Here is a 23,844-nt window from a genome sequence, read left to right on the forward strand (position 1 = left end):
GGTGTGCCATCTTCATCCTCTACAAAGATTTGATATCGGTTCTTCAGTTGTGTGGTTGGTGATTTCTCCATGGTCTTCTTGCTTCTTTTGGTCACATGCTTCCACTCATCTGCTTTTGGAGGTTCTCTGACACTTTTTGCACCTTCTGTGACCAGTAGAGATGCTTCTGTTCTGTCTAGAAAGTCTTCATTCTCTTTGATGAGTTTCAAAGTTGCTATTCTTTCTTCCAGACCCCGCACCTTTTCTTCTAAAAGGGCCACTAGTCTACACTTCTGACAGGTGAAATTGGATTCTTCTTCTGGTCGATCTGTGAACATGTAGCACATGCTGCAGCTCACCATGTAGGTTGTCACATCTGCCATGTTGCTCCTAGATCCTGCTGACTTGCTGTGTGTTTTCCTTCTTGTGTAATCTACTCAGCCAAGCTCTCTTGCAATAATGTCCTACAGGCAAAAATTACGGCGCGCGGTTTGGTGATGCTTTCGAAGCAGCTGGTCCCGGCTGTACCCAACGATCTTCTAGCTTAGGGAGACTTCGCTTCTCCCAGAAGGCACCTGGAATATGCAAATTAGCCTCCTGAAGCTTGAATCCCTGGTTTGGTGATGCTTTCGAAGCAGCTGGTCCCGGCTGTACCCAACGATCTTCTAGCTTAGGGAGACTTCGCTTCTCCCAGAAGGCACCTGGAATATGCAAATTAGCCTCCTGAAGCTTGAATCCCTGGTTTGGTGATGCTTTCGAAGCAGCTGGTCCCGGCTGTACCCAACGATCTTCTAGCTTAGGGAGACTTCGCTTCTCCCAGAAGGCACCTGGAATATGCAAATTAGCCTCCTGAAGCTTGAATCCCTGGTTTGGGTGATGCTTTCGAAGCAGCTGGTCCCGGCTGTACCCAACGATCTTCTAGCTTAGGGAGACTTCGCTTCTCCCAGAAGGCACCTGGAATATGCAAATTAGCCTCCTGAAGCTTGAATCCCTGGTTTGGTGATGCTTTCGAAGCAGCTGGTCCCGGCTGTACCCAACGATCTTCTAGCTTAGGGAGACTTCGCTTCTCCCAGAAGGCACCTGGAATATGCAAATTAGCCTCCTGAAGCTTGAATCCCTGGTTTGGTGATGCTTTCGAAGCAGCTGGTCCCGGCTGTACCCAACGATCTTCTAGCTTAGGGAGACTTCGCTTCTCCCAGAAGGCACCTGGAATATGCAAATTAGCCTCCTGAAGCTTGAATCCCTGGTTTGGTGATGCTTTCGAAGCAGCTGGTCCCGGCTGTACCCAACGATCTTCTAGCTTAGGGAGACTTCGCTTCTCCCAGAAGGCACCTGGAATATGCAAATTAGCCTCCTGAAGCTTGAATCCCTGGTTTGGTGATGCTTTCGAAGCAGCTGGTCCCGGCTGTACCCAACGATCTTCTAGCTTAGGGAGACTTCGCTTCTCCCAGAAGGCACCTGGAATATGCAAATTAGCCTCCTGAAGCTTGAATCCCTGGTTTGGTGATGCTTTCGAAGCAGCTGGTTCCGGCTGTACCCAACGATCTTCTAGCTTAGGGAGACTTCGCTTCTCCCAGAAGGCACCTGGAATATGCAAATTAGCCTCCTGAAGCTTGAATCCCTGGTTTGGTGATGCTTTCGAAGCAGCTGGTCCCGGCTGTACCCAACGATCTTCTAGCTTAGGGAGACTTCGCTTCTCCCAGAAGGCACCTGGAATATGCAAATTAGCCTCCTGAAGCTTGAATCCCTGGTTTGGTGATGCTTTCGAAGCAGCTGGTCCCGGCTGTACCCAACGATCTTCTAGCTTAGGGAGACTTCGCTTCTCCCAGAAGGCACCTGGAATATGCAAATTAGCCTCCTGAAGCTTGAATCCCTGGTTTGGTGATGCTTTCGAAGCAGCTGGTCCCGGCTGTACCCAACGATCTTCTAGCTTAGGGAGACTTCGCTTCTCCCAGAAGGCACCTGGAATATGCAAATTAGCCTCCTGAAGCTTGAATCCCTGGTTTGGTGATGCTTTCGAAGCAGCTGGTCCCGGCTGTACCCAACGATCTTCTAGCTTAGGGAGACTTCGCTTCTCCCAGAAGGCACCTGGAATATGCAAATTAGCCTCCTGAAGCTTGAATCCCTGGTTACCAACAGCTTGGGAAGTAAGGGCAGGAGTGGGAATAGATAGGGCAGCACGGACTGCAACCAAGGAATGGCCAGAGCGCCGACGCCACCTGCGAGGGGGGTCGCGAGACCTGGAGATGAACAGAGGAACATTCCTGTACCTGTCCCCCATCGAAGACTAATCTGATGGAAAATCTACAGATGCCAGGGCCATTCCCCTGCCGCGAGACCCTCGTGGCTGAGGAAGCCGGCGGCACATTGTCCACGCCGGGAATATGCACCGCGGATATCACCGGAACCATTGCCTCTGCCCAGAGTAGGATCTTGGATACCTCGGCCAAGGAGCTCCGAGTCCCCCCTAGAAGGTTGACATATGCCACCGCCGTGGCATTGTCCGCTGGATTCGGATAGGAAGACCACTGAGAATCCTTTCCCAGAGACGAAGGGAGGGAGGATGGCCCGAAACTCGAGGACGTTGATCGGTAGAGAAGACTCCTACGCCAACCAATGACCCTGAACAGACAGGTGGCGAAACACCGCGCCCCAGCCGAGCAGGCTGGCGTCCATCATCACCACCCGCCAGAGAATTGGAAGGAAAGACCTGCCCTGGGGGATGAGAGGTAATGTCAGCCACCAGATGAGGGACCGCTTGACCTGGTAAGAGAGTAGGATCGGACGATCCAGATAGAAGACAGACCTGTCCCAGTGAGACGGAATGGCCTGCTGAAGAGGTAGAGAGTGAAATTGGGCGAAGGAAATCGCTACCAATGTTGCCGCCATGCTCTCCAGAACCTTCATGGCCGATCGAAAGGAGAGCAGAGGACCTGGAGCCAGCATACGTCCCAACGAGGGATGGATCTCTTATCTTCGGGGAGGAAGACTTTGGTCTGACAAGTGTCGAAGAGCATGCCCAGAAAGACAAGGTGCTGGTAGGGAACAAGACAGGATTTCTTCCTGTTGACAAGCCACCTGAAATGGGCTAGAGTGTGGAGGACAATGGACGGGCTCTCATGAACCTGAGAAAAGGACGGAGCCTTGATGAGGATGTCGTTGAGTCACGGAAAAGTACCATTCCCCTGACTCTCAAGATGCCTATCAGCGCCGCCACGATCTTTGTGAAAACCCTGGGAGCGGTTGCGAGACCGTAAAGCAGGGCGACCAATTGGGAATGCTCCTGATGTACTGCAAAGTGCAGGAATCTGTGATGTCCTGGGGATATAGGGACATGAAATTAGGCGTCCAGAACGTCTATGGAGTACAGAAGCTCCTATGCCGAAATGGAAGTGATTACTGAACGAAGGGATTCCATTCCGAAGTTCGCAGATGGACCCTTTTATTTAGTAACTTAAGAACCGGGATTGGTTCGAGTAGAAGCCTGTGAATCCTTCTCTTTCTGGAAACGGGAACGATTACCTCCGCGCTGAGGAGAGAGGCGATGGCTGCAAAGAAACCCGAAAACAAGGTCGGGTCTTTGGAGGGCGAGATTCAAAGAAACGATCCCAGGGCTGAGAAGCGAAATTAATTTTGTATCCTGAGAATATCGCTTCCCTGACCCATGCATCCTCCATCGCCATAAGCCAAACGTCTTTGAAGAGAGGAAGGCAACCTCCTAGCTTGGGAGATGCGCCGGGATTCCAGGGAGAATCATGCCGAGGTACATCTTCCAGGTGTAGACCTGGTGGATCTTCCTTGGGAATAGCCGGAGAGCCAGGAAGAAGTGGACCTAAAGGAAAACTTCTTCCTATCCTGGCGCGCTTGCGACCTCTGCTGTAGAGGAAGAGGTCTGGGACCAAAAGACGTGATCTCTGAAAGGGCAAGGTGGTAAGTGCCTTCATAGAACACAGATCCGCTTGCCAGGCCTTAAGCCAAACTGTCAGGCGGATGGCCACGACATTGCTGGATGTCTGAGCTGCACGAGACGCGGCATCGAGGGAAGCAGAGACCAAATACTCGATCACATGAGAAAACCGGTTGGCAAGCCCCACTAGCTGATCTGGTTAGGCCCAGTCAGAGTGCCTTGACGGAGTTGCTTTGCTCATTTGGCCACAGACTTTGAAACCCATGAGGAGGCAAAGGCCGGGCGAAGAGTGGACGCAGCCGCTTTGAAGGCTGACCTCGCCAAGGATTCTAAATGTCTACCATTAGATTCCTTCGAACGTCTGCACCAGGAAAGGGGGGCCGGACTGTGTAGTCTGGAGACTGGCGGGCCCACGGAGGAGAAACTGTCCAGTTAGCGGTGCTCTGGGGAAAAGGATATAACACGCCGAGGCGCTGTCCTCTTTGAAAGCGTCTGGCCGGATTCTCTCTTTCTCTGGCCACCAGCTCCTCAAACTCAGAAACTTTGGAAGGTGGTTTGGACCGTCTAAACGAAACCGCCTGATCTGCGGGTTCCGTAGCGGAATCTTTGATGCTACAGGCTTGGTTAACTGCAGCAATGAGGTTCTGAACCATATCCCTGCTAGCGATTTGGTTAGAATCCAGCTTCAACACATCTTCCGAAGGTGCATCTGAGAACGCTTCGCGTTCCTGTCTAGATCCTTTGCGGCCAATCTTAGTAGACTCGGACAGAGCCTCCTGTGATCCGCTAGCCACAGCAGAAGATGTGATGTCATAGCAACCTATCCGGCGCAGACACTAGGGTCTGAGACACTTGGGTGAGATCGCAGGGATTGGGACAGAGAGGAGACGCACGCTGGGATAGGGGACTCACTCTCTCGGACAGCAGGGGTGTCCAGGGCGGTAGGCACCGCGGAGCCGTCGCAGTCCTGACAGAGGGAGGGAAATCTGCAAATGTAGGGCGAACATACAATGTGATGGACCAAAATAGCAGAAAAGGCAGGAGGACGGGAGAGTTCTGCCTTAGAATTAGACATAGCGCCCGAGGGTTAGGGGACGGAGGCAGAGGGAAGTGTCAGTCTGCTGTGTAGGGATACTCACAGCAGATGTCCTGTAGCTTCCAGGCTGTAGAGGAGCAGGTCCTGCGGACAGATGCACCGCTGGATGCGACAATCCCTGGCGACGCCTGAGGGACCATAAGATGGGCTGGATGCTGCACCAGGAAAGAGAGAGCAAAAGGCCCGCTATTAAAAACGGAAGAGGAGATGGAGCCGACAGCGCAAGCCTGGGGCAGGAAGATGGCGCCGGCTGTAGAGCGGTGGCTGGGAAGAAGTGGGCGGAGACAAGCGCACACACCAGGGAAACCAATATGGCGCCAGTTGCGGGCACTGCTATGGGGGGCGGAGCTAGACGCCCTGCAGGAAGAAGATACGGGCGGGAGAAAGCCCGCCCGAAGGAGAGCAAATGGGGGGCGGAGTTACTGCGCCAGAGTAGGCCCGAGAGGCCGGGGCCTAAATTAGAAACCGGCGACCGCCGCGCCGAAGTAGGTCTAAGAGGCCGGGGCCTAAATTGGAACCCGGCGGCCGTCTCGCCGGAGTAGGCCCGAAGCCGGGGCCTAGATTAGAAAACCGGCGGCAGTCGCGCCGGCGTAGACCTCCTAGGTTAGACGCCGGCGACCGCCAGATTGAGGGGAGAAGGAGGCGAATAAGCCATGGCGGTGGCGAACAACTCGCCTGTACCACTGAAAAAGGTAGCCCCTCAAATAGCGACGGAGCCCGCATTGAGACTGGAGGGGGGGGGGGTTGGGGGGAGTTAAGGAGGCCTGAGCAGGGCAAAAGAGCTGCTGAAAAACCTGGCATTTCCCCTAGGAAAAGGCCCCCCACCTCCCTAAAGGGAATCCCTAACTTAAAGGTCCTGAAGGAGATAGATGGGACACCTTCTAAATACTCACCTTCTTCATCTGTATATCTTCTTCCGGAAAAAAACCTGAGGAAAGGAAATATACCTCATTATTCCGGATGCCGAAAAAGACGTCCTGAACTTGCTGGTGGACGTCCTCGTTTCCTCCAACCGACAGGCTCTGGTGGGCGAGTGGGTGGGGGACGGAGCCAGGACCGGACTTCTGAGCACGCTTGTGTGCCAGGATCATGGCTCTGCTGAGGGCTCTATGAGGATACGGGGTGGCAGTAAACGCCGTACTCATAGTCCATAATGTGGGATTACAGGTGTGACTGTTCACCCTGTATCCCTCCAGAAAACCTGAAAGAAAAACGACGCACATTGAGGTAGATAAGGGTCTAATGAAAGACCCGTGTCCACCTCCTACTGACACTAAGCTAAACTGAATATCCTACTTCCTGTCGGTAGGGTGTATACTGCAGAGGAGGAGCTAACTTTTTTTATTTGCATAGTGTCAGCCTCCTAGTGGCAGCAGCATACACCCATGGTTCCTGTGTCCCCCAATGAAAGGCGATAGAGAAAATTTTCCACAGTCACACGTCTGGACCCCGAGAGCGTCATAGGCTATGTTTTGAGGCGAAATTTTAACCCCGCACATTCCAATTCACCAATTTTCCCCCTATCTACATAATGGGGAAAAAGTGAAAGGAAAAGTGTTGGAGGCAAATTGACAGCTGCCAGATGTGAACAAGGGGGACTTAAAGAATAAGAGCGATGGTGCCAAAGAGTATATACCGTACAGTTGCTAAGGTGGGGCCCCGACATGGGATACTCACCACACACGGGGATATGAACACACACACAAAATGCGCCACACACTACCACGTGCTTGAACACATATACCACCCACCCTCAGCACACATTTCACCACGCAGACAACAACCTCGCTACATAAAAGTCGAAACACAAAAGTCGCCACGCGCAAATTTCGCCACATGCAAAACTAGGCTCACGCAAAACTCACCACACGTGCAAAACTCACCTCATGGAAAACTCGCCACACGCAAAACTTGCACACGTGGAAAAATTGCCACATGCACAAACGTTGCAACACATACAAAAGTTGCCTCACACAAAACTTGCACATACTCAAAACGCACCACACAACTCGCCACGCGCAAAACTTGCTGCACACAACTTGCTACACTAAAATGTCACATGCAACTCGACACACAAAAAGTTGCTACACGCATGTCGCCACACAAAACTCATCTCACAAAAGTCGCTACATGCATGTCGCCACACGCAACTCAACACACACAACTTAACACATGAAACTCGCCCTAAAACACATAAAGGTATTATCCTTCAAAAATAAAAATCTGATTAATAAGCAGACAAACTAAGAGAGCAACAAATGTACCATATAGGAAATACGGCAGCTGTCAGTTACATGACTGAAAATAGGGAAAATAGTGGAGTGATCGGAAAATGACAGATGTGAGGTCGAAATGACAAGTGTTAGGGGGGAATGAGAGGAGTGAGGGGGAAATTGAGAGATGTGAGGGGGAAAATGAGAGGCGTGATGGGATAATGAGAGAAGTGAGGTGCTATGACTAACCACAGATATTTACTATGCCCAGGCAATGCCAGGCTCTTCAGCTAGTAATATTCTAAAAGCCTAAATGCTTGGAACGATTCCCATGGTGGGAAAAAATAAATTTTCACATAATAAGGAGATTTATCAGATTCCGCTCGTTAAAACAGCAGATTAATGCTGCATAAACCAGGGATCCTGCATTAGACACTTACGCTTAATTCAGAAGCCTTAAGGCCAAATACATAGTTGAAAAATGAAGACCAGGGATGAGATGACTAGCCACAGAGGCCGGTACCCGCTGGCTACTCCCCACCAACTCAGACTGACGGATCTTGACCTATACACACAGATAGAGACCTGTCTAGCTGAGGAGACAGAAGCCAACGGACACCTGCCTCTTGGATTCCCTACTAGAGAATCTCTTGACAATATAAACACAAATCACTCAGTTCTTATAAATGAATCCTTGTACGTTCATAAGCACAGGCACAAAAGCAGCACATTTATCAGGAATGGTATTGGCAAACACCCTGGGGCAAGCACTCCATGACAGTTCAAAGGATCTGGTCATCACAAAATAAATCTGAAGACCTTTGGAGCTTCCTTATAACCGTTCTGGTGTACGAATAAAGGGCTTAACGCACATTTCTCTTTATTTTAGTAGCATAATGCTGTTCTTCTGTGTGCCATATCCTGGGACATGCAGAGCCTCACTGGGACAAGTGACAGAAAACATATTGGCCACATGGTTAGAGGACTCATGAGGACAAATAAGCAGCACACCGTTCATACCATAATCTTACCACTGAAATTAAGCAAGTGTGTGTAGAAGAACGATTCACGGTGAAACTTTTCTATATCCAATATGGTGGGACCCTCTAGGCTACTTCTGAGCGTTTTCTTGGAACCACTTTTGTCAGCAATGAGTGACTCTAGCATGGTTCTCACCATGTAAAGCTGTGTCATTTAAAAGGACAGATATTCACAGATGGAGGGACACAAGAGAGGAGAAAGTACATTAAATCAGAGGCATCGTCAAGACAAAAATAATCAATTTTACCACTCCTTATCATTTTGATATTACACTTCAGGGAAGCCAAGAATTGGTGCCTTTGTTGTTTTTATCACATACCACTAGTGAACACAAAATTTTTATACATTTTTTTCACTAGAGTCCAATGGCCCAGGAAAGAAACAGTGGCCATGTTGCCGAGTAGGCACCAACACAAGCCATTAATCCACTGCCATTAATCCACCCACTTAACTTTCAAAAGTTAAGAACAATCTCTTGTTGATATGGGCCAATTTTTTAATTCTGATCTGAAAGGACTTTGTCACAACCTGCATGACTTCCCCAAGAATAATATGTAAATGACAGACTGTAGGCATGGCGGGTGGAATACTGAAGACAAGTACAGTTTGCATTTGTTTGGGGGAGATCCCTTTTAATGGATATGTAGGTAAGAACATTTTATTGAAACATGGTAAAATAAATATCGGCTTACCACCAAAGTTTAAAAGAGTTGGATAGGAGTAGGACTGCCTCAGAAACTTTTTTACCACAAGCAACAACTTTTCCATCCCCAGAGACTTGAGCTGTTTGAACAGCTCTGCAGAGCTCAGGGATTCTGCCATTGTGCGCACCATGAAGAGCTGAAAACCAACGGTAGGGGTGAAAGAAGACCAAGAACACAAGGGCGAAGAGGTAGGAGGAAGGAATCAGAAAGGAAAGAAAAGATTAGTGTGTTAGCAAAACAAAGAGGCCAAACCGACCCAAATATGACTATGCAGGGAACAAATTCCTACCCAAGGTTCGCACTTGAATTTTTGTCTCATCTTAGTCCCTGGAAGGGCAGCATGCTACTCTATTTTTTCAATTAAAATGAAGGACAATTCAAAAGAAACCCAACTTAACAATAGTAAAAAGTTTCCTCATGGGACAAACCTGAATTTTGGAGGAGGAACATAGAAAACTCTGAAAACTATTGTGCACCTTCCCTAAGGTACCTATTAATGAATCTCAGACTTGGAGCCATCTTGAATATTACATCAAACTATACTAAAAGCTCCTAATGTATCATCATTATCAGAAATACTTGTCTTTGATATCAGGCGAAGAAACACTGCCCAAAGCAGAAAACAATGCCAGGTTTAGGACAAGGGCAGATCCAGTGGATCATTTATGGCAAATTACGACATGCTACAAATCCATATGCAATCGACAGCACAACAGGCATGCCGAAAGCTTTTTTTTTTAATCTCTTCTCCCAAATACAAGTGAATGAAGTTTTGAAAATCCAATTCACATGTATTGTAAAAAATCTGCACCAAAATCTACAAGACCATTCCAGAACATTCCGAACCTGGCAATACAGCAATCTGTAAATGGAGAGTATACACTACGTCATGATATTTTACATCAACAATCATGAAGCTTGGTGCTCGGTCATTTCTCTTCCATGGAAATCTGCTGGATTATAACTTTTCCTTGTGAACCAATCTAAGACAATGAGCTATTTCCTGGTGTCGTTTCTTTAAGTGGCTCCAAATTTGAGAGTCATTGATTCATCATAGTCATTGCTCCTCTTTTGTGGAGGAAAAATGGTTCTAGGTTTGTGCCTCATTCGTTATATATTTTACGCCTTGCACCATGGCTGTGGATTTCCTCATCCAGATAGTTATGGCCTACCTGCAGTATGTTTCATACGGTCAGCCATGTTTTTATTCTGAAGTTTTGCTTTTTGTAAGACTTTTGTTTCTAGACATTATTAGATCATGCGGAGTAAAAAATGCCGAAAGCATGCAATAGCGGTTATTGGCAATTTTTCACGATTCGCAGAGTGCTAGTATAGTTACCAGATAACAGCCCAAGGGTTATTAGCAGGACAGCGACAGACAGAAGGCACAGAGCAATGCCCAGAGAGATGTACATCCCTTCCAGCCACCAAAAGCAAAGCAGAGGGGGAGGGGGGGAAAAACAGAAGAAAACATTGGTGGTAATCGATTGGTTGTAACGGAAAATTAACCTTTTCATCCTTGTAAAAACTGAAGCAGCCGAAATCATTCCATTCCCAATTCCCAGCCATCATTTTATTAAAATTAAAAAAAAAAAAATACAATTAGGTAAAATTAATGCAATTTACATATTCTCAACACTTCATGTAAAATTACATAATGGCCAAGACTTAAAAACACATGCATAACAATACATGCAAAAGGAGATGGACACAAACAGAATTCTCACTTTCTATTGTTTATGGTGTATTGGCCGATATGTCCTTATATTACTAGGATAACAACTAAAAATATATCATTCCTATTAATTATAGAAAACCGATGACAAATCATTTACTGGCAATAGAGAGCTAATGCTAACGATGTAACGGTTCCTCCATCATGGAGAATAATGGGAATACATGTGATACTGTTCCTATCTACTGGCTATTAACAAAAAGGAATAAATATGATCCAGGGCACCAGTAAGTCGTAAAAATGGGTACCTGAGTGCTGGATGGTCCTACTGCACGTCTGGGAACTTTGATATCAAATCCAGTCTTAGGATCTTTCTCTCCTCTAAGAGCGGGGTCATTAAACGGTTCACATCCTGCGCCCCAGTCACAAACAGTTTTTCTGATTGCCTGGAGGACACTAAAACAGACATGTATACCATAAGGGCCCAAGGAAATACTTTTGTATGCTATTCTATAAGGCCACACACACGGCAGCATATATTCTGCCTGTTTCCATCAGGGGCGGACATACCATTGGTGCATCCTTTGTAGCAGCACAGGGGCCCCAAGAGGCAAATGGCCCAATTCTACCTCCAAAGCAGGTGGAATTGTGCATTATGATAAGGTATTGGACTGCAAAGAGCCCAGGGACCCTCTTATGTCTGTTTCCACCCCTGATTTGCATGAAGTATCTAATTTTTCTCATACACACCAATACTAAAAGGATTAATGACTTCGTGAATTACCGTTAGGTCTGTATTTTAAATAAGGAAATTGGATTATAAAGTCCATTGGAGACCAGAACTGGTGACACTCTGGAGCATGTCACTTTACAAGCCATGAAAAATAAAATGAATAGTTAGCAATTTTGGATGAACTAGGCCTATGCTTCCATCACCATTCATTGATTTTACAGGCACAGCGACGTGTGTAATAATAAAAGTGTGACTTTTTTCTTCAACTTTGAGAATCCAAGAAAACAAAATAAAATAAAACATGGCTTCCTTTACCTTTGGATTACATTTTTCTTTTTCTTTATAGCTTGTCTCAGTGGTTCTCGTAGGGTAATCTGAGCAAAATCCTGCAAGGCTGCATATATAGTATGACGAATTGCATGGTTAAACACACTCTCCATGCGGCCCATCAGAACTTGCAAGCCTTTGATCATGGCAATCACCTAGTGATAGAACAATATGCCTATTAATCTATGCACTGACATTTGTCAAGCGTGTAATCTCTACACTGAAGTGGAACAAGATACCCTCCCAAACAACCTTTAAAAAAAAAAAAAAAAAGATAAGCAAAAATTTTAACAATTGCATCCTTTCCTGTAGTTTGTGTGATCAAGAATCATTTACGGAGTTCACTTGCGACCTTGTTCATGCAACTATATTTCAAGCATACAGACTTGACTGCGGGTCTCCTACAGCCTCAGACACATATTAAGCAGTAAGCTCAGAACAGAAGACCACCAGTCCATCCGTACAGAGAGGCTTGTATCCAGACGGTGAAATATGGTCGCCTAAGGCATACTTCCAATTGAAAAACATGGTGCTTTTTTAGAGGACCCCGCATGTCTTTGAGCGAGAGAAAAACTAAACTCAAACCACAAAAGCAGTAAATCACTCCACACCAATATGAGCATGATGGAGAAAGAAATATAGGTTGAGTGTAGTTGGGCTGCAACGAGCACTGGCTAAATATGCAGAAAGCATCTGTGGTCTACAATGCCCACCAGCCGCTTCTTTATTTAAGGGCATCATATTTTCAAAATATCCATCAAACCGTTTGAGCTCCTGGTAACCATAAGATAACGATTTACACCACTTATAACAAAGACTGCTCAAACTTTTCTTTTTAATTTTAAAAAATAACCAATAATGAATAAAGTTTATTTACTTCCACAAGAGCAAACTTTTCTTCGCTGGTGTAGTTGTATCGCGTGGCTCTCTCATACTCCTCCGCATTGTCAGGGCAGTCTTTATTGGAATACTTATCAGTCGGGTGCACAAGCTTCCATGAGTACTGGTAACCAAAACACAGAAAAGCACAGCCATTAATTTACCATAAACATAATCATTTTCTGGCCTTATCTACCTAACGATAGAACACCAAGAAGGTAAAATGACAGAGGAATTATACTAATAATCAGTTCTTCTTCGGCACAGTAATGTTACATGGTGCATGCGTTATGATTAATTCTGCACCAAAATCATCCCAAATTTTTCTAGGTTTTAGTAAGTGGGGTCTCTCAGAACAGCTCACATGTGAATCAGTAAAGGCAGTGCTTACATACAAATTCCTGCTCCATGTTCCTCTCTTTATAACAGAGACATAGTAAAGGCTTAGGAAAGATGTCAAATGAATGTAAAGAGGCTTCACATCACGGAGTACATGTGCAAAATACTGAGAAGAATACCACCGCTTGAAAAAGACCTAAGGGATCATGAAGAATTCGGTGCAACACGGCCTGAGCATAGACCACAATGAAAGGACTGGCCACGGATCTCCCAACCCGAGCGTGAAGGCCTCATATATATCTACGAGGTGATCAAGATTCGGTCAGGAGACAGGTCATAAGTTTGTAAAAGGGAAGAGGAATTGATTGAAACAGGTGCTTTTCTAGGACATACCACTTCCATCACATGTGCACTCCATTGTGATAACAGCTGAAGTCCTTGTAAGGACAAGTCAAAGAGTTTCCGGTACTCTGCATCAGTCTTCTGGGCTTCCTGGCGACCAGATCCAGTTACCACCTAATGTGCAGGAAAATGTTAAACGTTACCAATAGGCATGAACTGTTTATATATCTTATTTTGGTGTTGAGAAAAATGTCAGTATATAGACAAATTAACTAAAAATTCCTGCAAATTACCCTCACAACATGAATGCTGAAACGTATAGCAATCAGTGTCATATTGTGTCTGCAGACCATGAAAATCCTTTATAATTAGCCCTCCGACTAGTATAACATACTGGCCTGGGAAGGAACCCACCTCACTATTGCTGTACCGTGCCAGCTCGGAGATGAAGCGCATGTGGTCTTCTCTAATCTGGATCATCTGCTCACAGATGTTGTACTGAGGACTGCTGCTGGACGACGTACATGTCCATCTGTTGGAGAGAATAAACTAGAGCATGACAACTGAAAAAATAAGAAAATATAAACAAGCATTTAACAAAAATTATTAGACACGGAACAAAGCACAAATGAGAATACTCTACAAACAATAACCGCCCGGGCAGATTACGGCCAATTCATAGAAATTTTACTTTAGAATCTAATTTGGTATTAAAGTCAACACATTTCTTTTCATTGTTATATTCCAGGAGCCAGCATTTTTTTATTTTATTAGTCGACAGAGCCTTTTAAGGGCTTTTTTTCTGGAAGGAGTTGAATTTGTCAACTGCACCATTTTGGAGGTACACACAATCGGATGCCTAACTTTTAATCATTACAGTGAAGGACAAACGAAACAAAGAGGATTAAACATAAGACATTATGGGTATTCCTGTGGGCTCATTCAAAGCGCCAAAAATCTGGCAGACACTAGGAAAGCTTACCTGGATTTGTTCTCCTCATAATGTGCACTGGTTTTAATGTATCTTGCAAGTTCTATTTGCATGTCCCCAAAAAGAGGCACCACCTGCAGCTGCTGCGCTCAGAAGTGGGGGAGAAAGAAAACAGGAGGATGTCAGCCCTGAGAAAGCACGGCACAATTACTTCACAAATACTACCTGACTAAAGAACAGTGCCACTCTTTTTCATGGGCTGGTTCTGGTACTGCAGCTGATCCCTATTCAGGTAAGAGGCCGATCGTGAATACCAGACACAGTCCATCGAGTTGTGCTGCCGATTATCACCCCTGTGCTGATCATCAGCCTTCACTACCTTAAAGAACTTGTCTATTTTGGTGAGATTAATTCTCTTCTTCGCATCCAGTTTGTAGATGTTGCTCATGTTCCCATCCATAAGATATAAACCAAATCCCATAACCTGAAAAAGAAAAGAAACAGACTAGATATGGCACTATAGTCACCTAAAGTTATACTAGACAGGCTACACAGAACAACCCTGAAAATACATGGAACTGGGATTAGCTGGCCCAAAACCTACGATAGCAGACAGCACAATGGGCACGGTGCTGGCAGCTCGCTCTTCAGATGCCACCATAAAAATGAACGTTTCGCTTAGCGGAATGTTCATGTAACGTCAAAGCGAAGAGTAGAGAATGACAAAATGGAGGGGCGTTAAGATTCAAAACTGCCCAATCCTCATCTCCCTTGACATCATCTGATGGGGGAGAGTTGTGTCAGGCTCAGCTCACTTTAGTCTAATACATATGGGGTCTTTACATGGGACATAGAAAGACTAAAGTACAATCAGAGGTGTTTGTCCACTACTCAGACAAGCTCTTCTTAAATACTATATTTCCGAATGGAAAAGAAAAAATAGATAACGCCCATACCGGTGCCGTTCCAGTAAGGTCAGTGCCGGTTGCCCAAAGGCACGTGACACAGTAATGCAAAGTGAGCATTGCTGCTAGTCAGCGGTCTATATTGGGGCTGCTTTCCTTAGAATGAATCTCGGAAGTCTGAACAAAATGTGAAAACTGTGGTCCATTCGTGATGCCTGATTGGCTGCAGGGCTCAATGTCATGCGAATCCCACCGATGACAACGCTGTAACAGAACTGGTGTGCGGAAGGCATCTTATTTTTATTGTACTCTGGGGATATAGTACGTTAGAAGGGGTTGTGCATATAGACAATCCCTCTAAATCTTTGGATTGTGAAGCCACAGAATAAAATAAAGATGATGACCATGTTCTGAGACTTTTGGGATGCACAATACAGCATTAATTTACTAAACTACCATTTATTAGCATGTCCCCCAGGAACAACAACAGAGCACATTCCTTTTTATGAAAATTGCAAAGTAGATAAAAGATTTCTACCACCAGTCAATCTTTCACGTGATGGGTGAGCTAGACTTATTAATACTGAGTGAAATGGCTTCAGTTACCCACTCACAAAAGTAAAAAAAAGTCTGCTGGCTTCCTTACTTTAAGTAACATGTGTTTCTCCCCAGGCGTCAAGTACATTTTGTTGTCATAGTAGTCCACACATAAATTCACAATATCTGCAAGGAGTTCTTCATAGCCGGGAATGACTTCCAGCTGCTGCTGTAATGACTGCAAATAAAGAACAGAAGGGGAGCAGGTCCAAATGTGAAAACAAAAATGGAATCAGAAAGGGTGCACCGGCTCAGCTACCGATATATAATGCTAATATCAGTTCATGCTAAGACTCCAACACATCAACTTATCTATATGCATGTTTACAGCAGATCTAGTGTGTGTGTGTGTGTGCGTGCGTGCGTGCGTGCGTATTAGGGTGCCAAGGAAAAAATGAACTTTGCAAATTGATAAGTCTTACCACTCAAATTTGTTCCTTTTGGCATAAGGATTCACCATGTAAAATATGTTGACATTAAATTTAGATTTACCACTTGCTCAAGGCATGTGATTTATTCCATGTTTCTCATTTTCCACAATATTGTACACACAATAACCACTCAGTTTGTCATCATATCTTTCACTGGATATACTATTTATAAAAAACCTACAAGTTCTAATCACCCCCCTTGCGCCCCATTGAAAATTAAAGGGTAAAAACAAACAAAAAAAAACACACATTTGGTATCGCCGCGTTCAGAAATGCCCACTCTATCAAAATATAAAATCAATTAATCAGATCGGTAAACTGCATAACATACCATACATAACGCCGGATATGCATGACGATAAATACTAAACAAACATTTAAAACTGCAATATGATGTGCCATTGAGCAACCAGTAAATGATAACTAATCTTAAAAAGAGGGATTTGTTGGTACTTACCGTAAAATCTTTTCTTGTAGCCTTCATTGGGGGACACAGGCAACCGTGGGGTGTATGCTGCTGCTGGTGCTAGGAGGCTGACACTATGTAAATAAGGAAAAGGCGTAGCTCTCCCTGGCAGTATACACCCACCGACAGGCACCAGCTAGTGTAAAAAGCAGTAGGAGAAGCGACAGAACTCAAAGTAAAAGTACCAACTCAACTAGGGCCCCCAGGCCCCAAACACAGTACCAGAACAAACAAGTAGGGAGGGTGCTGTGTCCCCCAATGAAGGCTTCAAGAAAGATTTTACGGTAAGTACCAAAAATCCCTCTTTCTTTATCGCTTCATTGGGGGACACAGACAACCGTGGGACATCCAAAAGCAGTCACAGAATAGGGTGGGTAGAAAGAACTTAAGAGAATGGCTCAGGTCGGCCAGTACGCAACCGCCGCCTGTAGCACCTTCCTACCAAAACCTGCATCAGACGAGGCTTGGGTATGAACCCTATAGAACCTCGTAAAAGTATGCAAAGACGACCAGGTCGCGGCCTTGCAAACCTGCAAAGCGGAGGCCTGGTGAGGAATAGCCCAAGAAGCTCCGACAGCTCTGGTGGAGTGGGCTCGCACCCCCAGAGGAGGCCGTGACTCATGAACAAGGTACGATTCTGAAATTGCAGAACGAATCCAACGCAAAATCGTGGATTTTGACGCTTGAAGGCCTTTCCGACGACCCTTGGAAACAACAAGGAGAGAATCAGATTGACGGAAGGGGGCGGTTCTAGATAGACCCGAATGGCCCTGAACACGTCCAGCTTGTGAAGAGACTTTTCCAAGGCATGAGCCAGAGAAGGGCAAAATGATGGAAGAACGATGTCCCATTGATGTGGAAAGCGGAGACCACCTTGGGAAGAAATTCAGGAACCGGTCTAAGAACAAACTTATCCTGATGAAGAATCAGGAAGGGGGAACGGCAGGATAGGGCTGCCAACTCGGAGACCCTCCTAATAGATGTGATAGCAATGAGGAAGGCAATCCAAGAGAGAAGGGAAAAGGACACGTCTTGAAGAGGCTCAAAGGGAGCAGCATGAAGAGCACCGAGAACCAGGTTAAGGTCCCAAGGTTCCAGAGGGGAACGGAAAGGAGGGGCGAGATGCGCAACTCCCTGTAGAATTGTCTTAACCAGGGGAATGGAGGACAGGTCTCTCTGGAAGAGAATGGACAGAGTGGAGACTTGACCCTTAAGGGTGCTGAGGGACAGACCCGAATCGAGACCACACTGAAGAAAACCAAGGAAATCCGGAAGGGAAAAAGACATTGGAAACACTTTGTTTGTGTCACACCACCGGAAGAAGGCCTTCCAGTACCTATGGTAGATGCGAGAAGAAGCCGGCTTTCTGGCTCTGATCATGGTCTGTATGACCTACGGAGAAAGTCCCGACTCCCTCAGGACTGTGGCCTCAACGGCCATGCCGTTAAACTCAGAGACTGAGAACTCTGGTGGTAGAGAGGGCACTGCGAGAGAAGGTCTGGTCGACCGGGAGTCTCCAAGGAGTATCCGCGAGCATGTTTACGAGCTCCGCGTACCAAGGGCGCCTTGGCCAGTCCGGTGCTATGAGTATGACTGGACTTCCCTCTAACTTGATCTTTTTTACCACCCTTGGAATCAAGGGAAGAGGAGGGAACAGGTAGGGGAACTGAAACTGGGACCATGGTATTACCAGTGCATCATGGCCGACGGCCAGAGGGTCCCGGTATCTGGCGACAAACTGAAGGACCTTGCAGTTCATCCGGGAAGCCATAAGGTCGACGTCTCGAGTACCCCAGCGAAGACAAATTTGGTAGAAGACCAAATGGAGAGACCATTTGCCTGCTGCCAGACCTTGGCGGCTGAGGAAATCGGCTGCCCAGTTTTCAACCCCCGGAATATGAATGGCTGATATGGCCGGAACGTGCCATTCCGCCCACCGAAGGATCTTTGCCGCCTCCGCCATTACTTGACCGCTGCGAGTCCCGCCCTGGTGGTTCAAGTACGCCACGGCTGTGGCATTGTCTGACTGAATGCGGATGGGGAGGCCCGTCAGAAGAGACTGCCAGTGAAGTAGCGCAAGGAAGATTGCCGTGATCTCCAGGAGGTTGATGGGAAGAAGAGCTTCCTGGGTGGTCCAACGGCCCAGCGCCGTGTGATGTCGGAAGACTGCTCCCCACCCAAGCAGGCTGGCATTGGTGGCGATGACCTGCTACTGAAGGGGCAGAAAGGATCTTCCTCTCAGGAGAGAGGAGGACAGAGTCCACCAGGTTAGGGGCTGACAAACTTTGAGAGGAAGGCGAATAGGCCGCTCCAGGAAAGTCATGGACCGGTTCCAAGTGGATAGGAGAAACAACTGGAGAGGGCGCGTGTGGAACTGGGCAAAGGGTACCGCCTCCATGGAGGCCACCATCTTTCCCAGGACTCCCATGCAGAATCGAAGCGAATGGGGCACTGGGCGTTTCAGAGAACGGACTGCTTTGAGGAGAATGGTGAACTTGTCTTTCGGGAGAAAGACCCGACCCAAGTTCGTGTCGAACTCCATGCCCAGGAAAGACAGGCGCTGGGACGGAATCAGGGAGGATTTGGCTCGGTTGATGATCCAGCCGAGACGAGTCAGAGTGTCCAGAGAAACTTGGAGACTGAGCACAGTCTGGGAAAGACGACCCCATGATCAAAGGATCGTCCAAGTAGGGGGATAATGAGAATCCCCCTGGAACGAAGGATGGCCATGACCGCCGCCATGATCTTGGTGAAAACCCTGGGGGCAGACGCCAAGCCGAAAGGAAGGACCGTGAATTGGTAGTGATGGTCTTTGATCGCAAACTGAGGGAATCTCTGATGTCGTACACAAATGGGGACATGAAGGTACGCATCTTGAATGTCGACCAAGCAGAGAAACTCCCCGGGTTCCATGGCAGCGATCACAGACCGCAAGGATTCCATCCTGAAGTGGCGGGGACGGACGTGGCGGTTCAGAAGCTTTAAGTCCAGTACCAGACGGAGAGAACCGTCCTTCTTTGGAACCACAAAGAGGTTCGAGTATAATCCCGAAAAACACTCGTTGGGAGGGACGGGAACTACAACTCCGGCGGCAACCGGAGACGTCACGGCCTGAAGCAAACCGAAAAGAAAAAGAAAGCAAAAAAGCGATTTTCCGGGAGGGAAGAAAATTTGATTTTGTAACCGGAGGAAACGATCTCTCTGACCACCGACAACCAGGCGTCCTTGAAGAAAAGAAGCCTGCCTCCCAACCTGGAAAGATTCCCAGATGGGGCGACCCGTCACTTAGAATGGTATCTGAGATCCAGAGGGCCTGGAAGGTTGACCCCTGGTTCTCCAGCTGGGGGCTGGCTTGTAAGTGGATTTCCTGCATTCACCCGTGGTCGCGGAACGATATTGTTGAGATGAAGCGTCTGAGGCTGTAAATGGGAGAAAGGGACGAAAAGGCCGAGGGCCTTTTCTGTTAAAAAAGCGTTTTGGCTTGGAATGGGGGAGGGACGTGCTCTTGCCTCCAGTTGCGTCTGAGATAATTTGGTCCAGAAGAGCACCAAAAAGCCTGGAACCCTGAAATGCTAAGTTGGTGAGGGACTTTTTTTGAAGTAGCATCTGATTCCATGCCTCCAGCCAAAGAATGTGGCGAATAGCGACAATGTTGCTACTTGCCCTGGCTACACAGGCTGCTGCATCTAGAGAAGCAGTCAGAAGGTATTTGCCCGCGTGGTTAATCTGGTCTGCAAGATCAGCTAGCTCGTTAGGAGGAGGAGCTGAAGCCAAAATGCCCCGGCGAAGGATCTTAACCCAGGCAGAGATGGCCTTTGCCACCCAGGTGGAAGCAAAACTGGGACAGAGGGAAGCACCCATTGCTTCTAAGGCTGACTTGGCCAGCGCCTCAATTTGTCTGTCCGCTGTATCCTTAAGGGACGCACCATCCGGTAAAGATAGAACCGTCTTAGAAGTAAGGCGAGGGATCGGCGGGTCCACCTTGGGGGACTCAGCCCATTTAGAAAGAAGATCGGCGCTAAAGGGATATAGAACGTCCAGATGTTTCCTACCTGAAAAAATGCTTTTCAGGATGTTCCCAGTGCTTAGACATGGCAGACTCAAACGCCTCGTGGTTGGGAAAGGAGCGAGAGGGACGCTTTACCCTCTTAAAGGGAACCTGTGACCTGAATTTGGCGGGACCGGTTTTCGGTCATATGGGCAGAGTTATCAGGTGTTTGATTCACCCTTTCCTTACCCGCTGGCTGCAATATTGGATTGAAGTTCATTCTCTGTCCTCCGTAGTACACGCCTGCGCAAGGCAAGATTGCCTTGCGCAGGCGTGTACTACGGAGGACAGAGAATTAACTTCAATCCAATATTGCGGCCAGCATGCAGCCAGCGGGTAATGAAAGGGTGAATCAAACACCTGAAAACTCCGTCCATAAGACCGAAAACCGGTCCCGCCAAATTCAGGTGACAGGTTCCCTTTAAAAGAGACAGAGGGGTCCTGGGAGGGAACCTCGTCCTGTGTTAGTTTGAGGGTTTGACAAATAGCCGAGATGAGACAATCCACGATAGCCTGCATGCTAGAAGCCTGCTCTGAATCGGAGTCAGAACCGGACTGGGAATCCACATCAGACCCAATATCCTCCTCCGAAGAGGGGAATTGTTAGGAGGAGAGCAGCTTGAGTGCTGCGAAGGGACCCGGAGAACTGGACGAAGAGCCAGAGAGAGAGAGTCCTATAACGGCTGGCTAGTTTGTCTCCCTGTGGGTCGACATCAGGTGCGTGAGACTCGCCATGAGACACGGTCGGAGCACTGGTGGCTGTGGGCAGCTGTGGAAGACGTTCAAGCGCCTGGACCAGAGACTGGGAAACTTTAGTCAAATCAGATACCGACTGCGACATAGCAACAGCCCACTCTGGGGGAGGGGGACTGCACGCATTCCGAGAGTCGGAAGCTTCCTGCGGGGCAGACATGGTAGGAGGACTGCAGGACTGGCAGAAAGGAGACGATTGGCCTACTGACCATTTTTTCTTGCAACGAGCGCAGGCGTAATGAGTTATGGTAGGTTTGGCGAGGAAGGCTCCAGAAGAGTTGGAAATAAGGAGATTCTGCAGCGCTATCAATTAGAATAGGCTTAGGTGAACCTGGGGCGGTATAGGTAGTACCGAGGAAAGGAGCAGAGATAGCACAGAAAAAAGCCTACCATACCACAGAGCAGAGTAATCTGTGTCCCCCAACGTACGATCCCTCCTGTGCACGGAGCTGCAAAAGAAGGAAGTCTCTGCGGTGAGAAAGAGGCGTGTCTAAAGAGCTGATGCGCTGAAGAGAATGAGCCAAGGCCCCTGATAGGGTCACGCAGTAAAGGGGGCATGCCTGGTTGCAAGAGCGATGCTGAGTGGAGAAAAAGAGCGTTGAGAAAGCGCGCCCAAGGCGGGGGGCGTGGCCAGCCGGAGCGGTAAAAATGAAAGTAAAATGCCGGGAGAAGGATCCGGTGACACAGGGGAGTGAAGAAAAGACCGCAGGAGTGCAGGGGCACCCGGTATGCTAGAATACTGCTGTGAGGAGCGGGTAGTCTGGCAGGAGTAAATTTACCTGGGTGCTGTGGACAGTAAAGGGGGGTTGATGATCCTTTACCTTTCTTTAATCCGGCTCCATAAGATCAGAGGATCGTCCAGGGGCCCGTTGAAGAAAGGGCCGCTGGATCAGGAGTCCTTCATCCAGAAGATGGCCTCAACCCCTATGACAAGGGGGAGGGTCACCGCTGGTGACCACTGTCTTCCTCTCAGCCCTCTCCGAGAAGAGGGGTGAGGGGGACATTTTTGGCTAGGACCGCCACTGATTAGACCCTGGGGCACCTGTGAAGTTGACAGGGAATAATGTCCTGCCGGCGGACTGAGGGTATGTGCACACGTAGAATGGTCCACTGCGGATTTTTCCGCAGCGGATTTGATAAATCCGCAGGGAAAAAACACCGCGTTTTTCCTGCTGATTTTTTGTGGATTCCTATGCGGTTTTACACCTGCGCTTTTCTATTATGGAGCAGGTGTAAAACCGCTGCAGATTCCGCACAAAGAATTGACATGCTGCGGAATGTAAACCGCTGCGCTTCTGCGCATTTTTTTCCGCAGCATGGGCATAGCGTTTTCAGTTTCCCATAGGTTTACATTGTACTGTAAACTCATGGGAAACTGCTGCGGACCCGCAGCAAAATCCGCATCATGTGCACAGAGCCTGAGAGTTGCGATGTGGGCGACACCGCACTGCTCGCTCAGCTGACCTCTTGGGGAGGCAGGGTGAGAGATTACACCCCGATTCCCTGAAATGCTGTATCTGAAAGATAAAGAAGAACGTCAATAAAAAACAATACATAGTAACATAGTTAGTAAGGCCGAAAAAAGACATTTGTCCATCCAGTTCAGCCTATATTCCATCATAATAAATCCCCAGATCTACGTCCTTCTACAGAACCTAATAATTGTATGGTACAATATAGTTCTGCTCCAGGAAGACATCCAGGCCTCTCTTGAACCCCTCGACTGAGTTCGCCATCACCACCTCCTCAGGCGAGCAATTCCAGATTCTCACTGTCCTAACAGTAAAGAATCCTCTTCTATGTTGGTGGAAAAACCTTCTCTCCTCCAGATGCAGAGAATGCCCCCTTGTGCCCGTCACCTTCCTTGGTATAAACAGATCCTCAGAGAGATATTTGTATTGACCCCTTATATACTTATACATGGTTATTAGATCGTCCCTCAGTCGTCTTTTTTCTAGACTAAATAATCCTAATTTCGCTAATCTATCTGGGTATTGTACTTCTCCCATCCCCTTTATTAATTTTGTTGCCCTCCTTTGTACTCTCTCTAGTTCCATTATATCCTTCCTGAGCACCGGTGTCCAAAACTGAACACAGTACTCCATGTGCCGTCTAACTAGGGATTTGTACAGAGGCAGTATAATGCTCTCATCATGTGTATCCAGACCTTTTAATGCACCCCATGATCCTGTTTGCCTTGGCAGCTGCTGCCTGGCACTGGCTGCTCCAGGTAAGTTTATCATTAACTAGGATCCCCAAGTCCTTCTCCCTGTCAGATTTACCCAGTGGGTTCCAGTTCAGTGTGTAATGGTGATATTGATTCCTTCTTCCCATGTGTATAACCTTACATTTATCATTGTTAAACCTCATCTGCCACCTTTCAGCCCAAGTTTCCAACTTATCCAGATCCATCTGTAGCAGAATACTATCTTCTCTTGTATTAACTGCTTTACATAGTTTTGTATCATCTGCAAATAT

At 47.3% G+C, this 23,844-nt stretch overlaps 1 protein-coding gene across 2 annotated transcripts in view; it reads right to left on the bottom strand.

The window, feature by feature from the left end:
• The window catches only part of CYFIP1 (cytoplasmic FMR1 interacting protein 1), a 129,732-nt gene that overhangs the window by 70,480 nt on the left and 35,408 nt on the right, over window positions 1–23,844 (bottom strand). The window contains exons 8-16 of one of the 2 annotated variants that reach the window (XM_069757843.1): window positions 15,718–15,846; window positions 14,546–14,650; window positions 14,218–14,309; window positions 13,650–13,767; window positions 13,287–13,409; window positions 12,553–12,678; window positions 11,664–11,830; window positions 10,924–11,071; window positions 8,227–8,380 (exon numbers count right to left, since the gene is read on the bottom strand). In XM_069757843.1, the coding sequence (XP_069613944.1) occupies window positions 8,227–8,380; window positions 10,924–11,071; window positions 11,664–11,830; window positions 12,553–12,678; window positions 13,287–13,409; window positions 13,650–13,767; window positions 14,218–14,309; window positions 14,546–14,650; window positions 15,718–15,846 (1,162 nt within the window). Of the gene's footprint in view, window positions 1–8,226; window positions 8,381–8,928; window positions 9,077–10,923; window positions 11,072–11,663; window positions 11,831–12,552; window positions 12,679–13,286; window positions 13,410–13,649; window positions 13,768–14,217; window positions 14,310–14,545; window positions 14,651–15,717; window positions 15,847–23,844 lie in introns of both variants that reach the window. The other variant, XM_069757844.1, reaches the window with a different exon arrangement.

Source organism: Ranitomeya imitator, chromosome 3, assembly GCF_032444005.1.
Source record: "Ranitomeya imitator isolate aRanImi1 chromosome 3, aRanImi1.pri, whole genome shotgun sequence".
Lineage (NCBI taxonomy): Eukaryota > Metazoa > Chordata > Amphibia > Anura > Dendrobatidae > Ranitomeya > Ranitomeya imitator.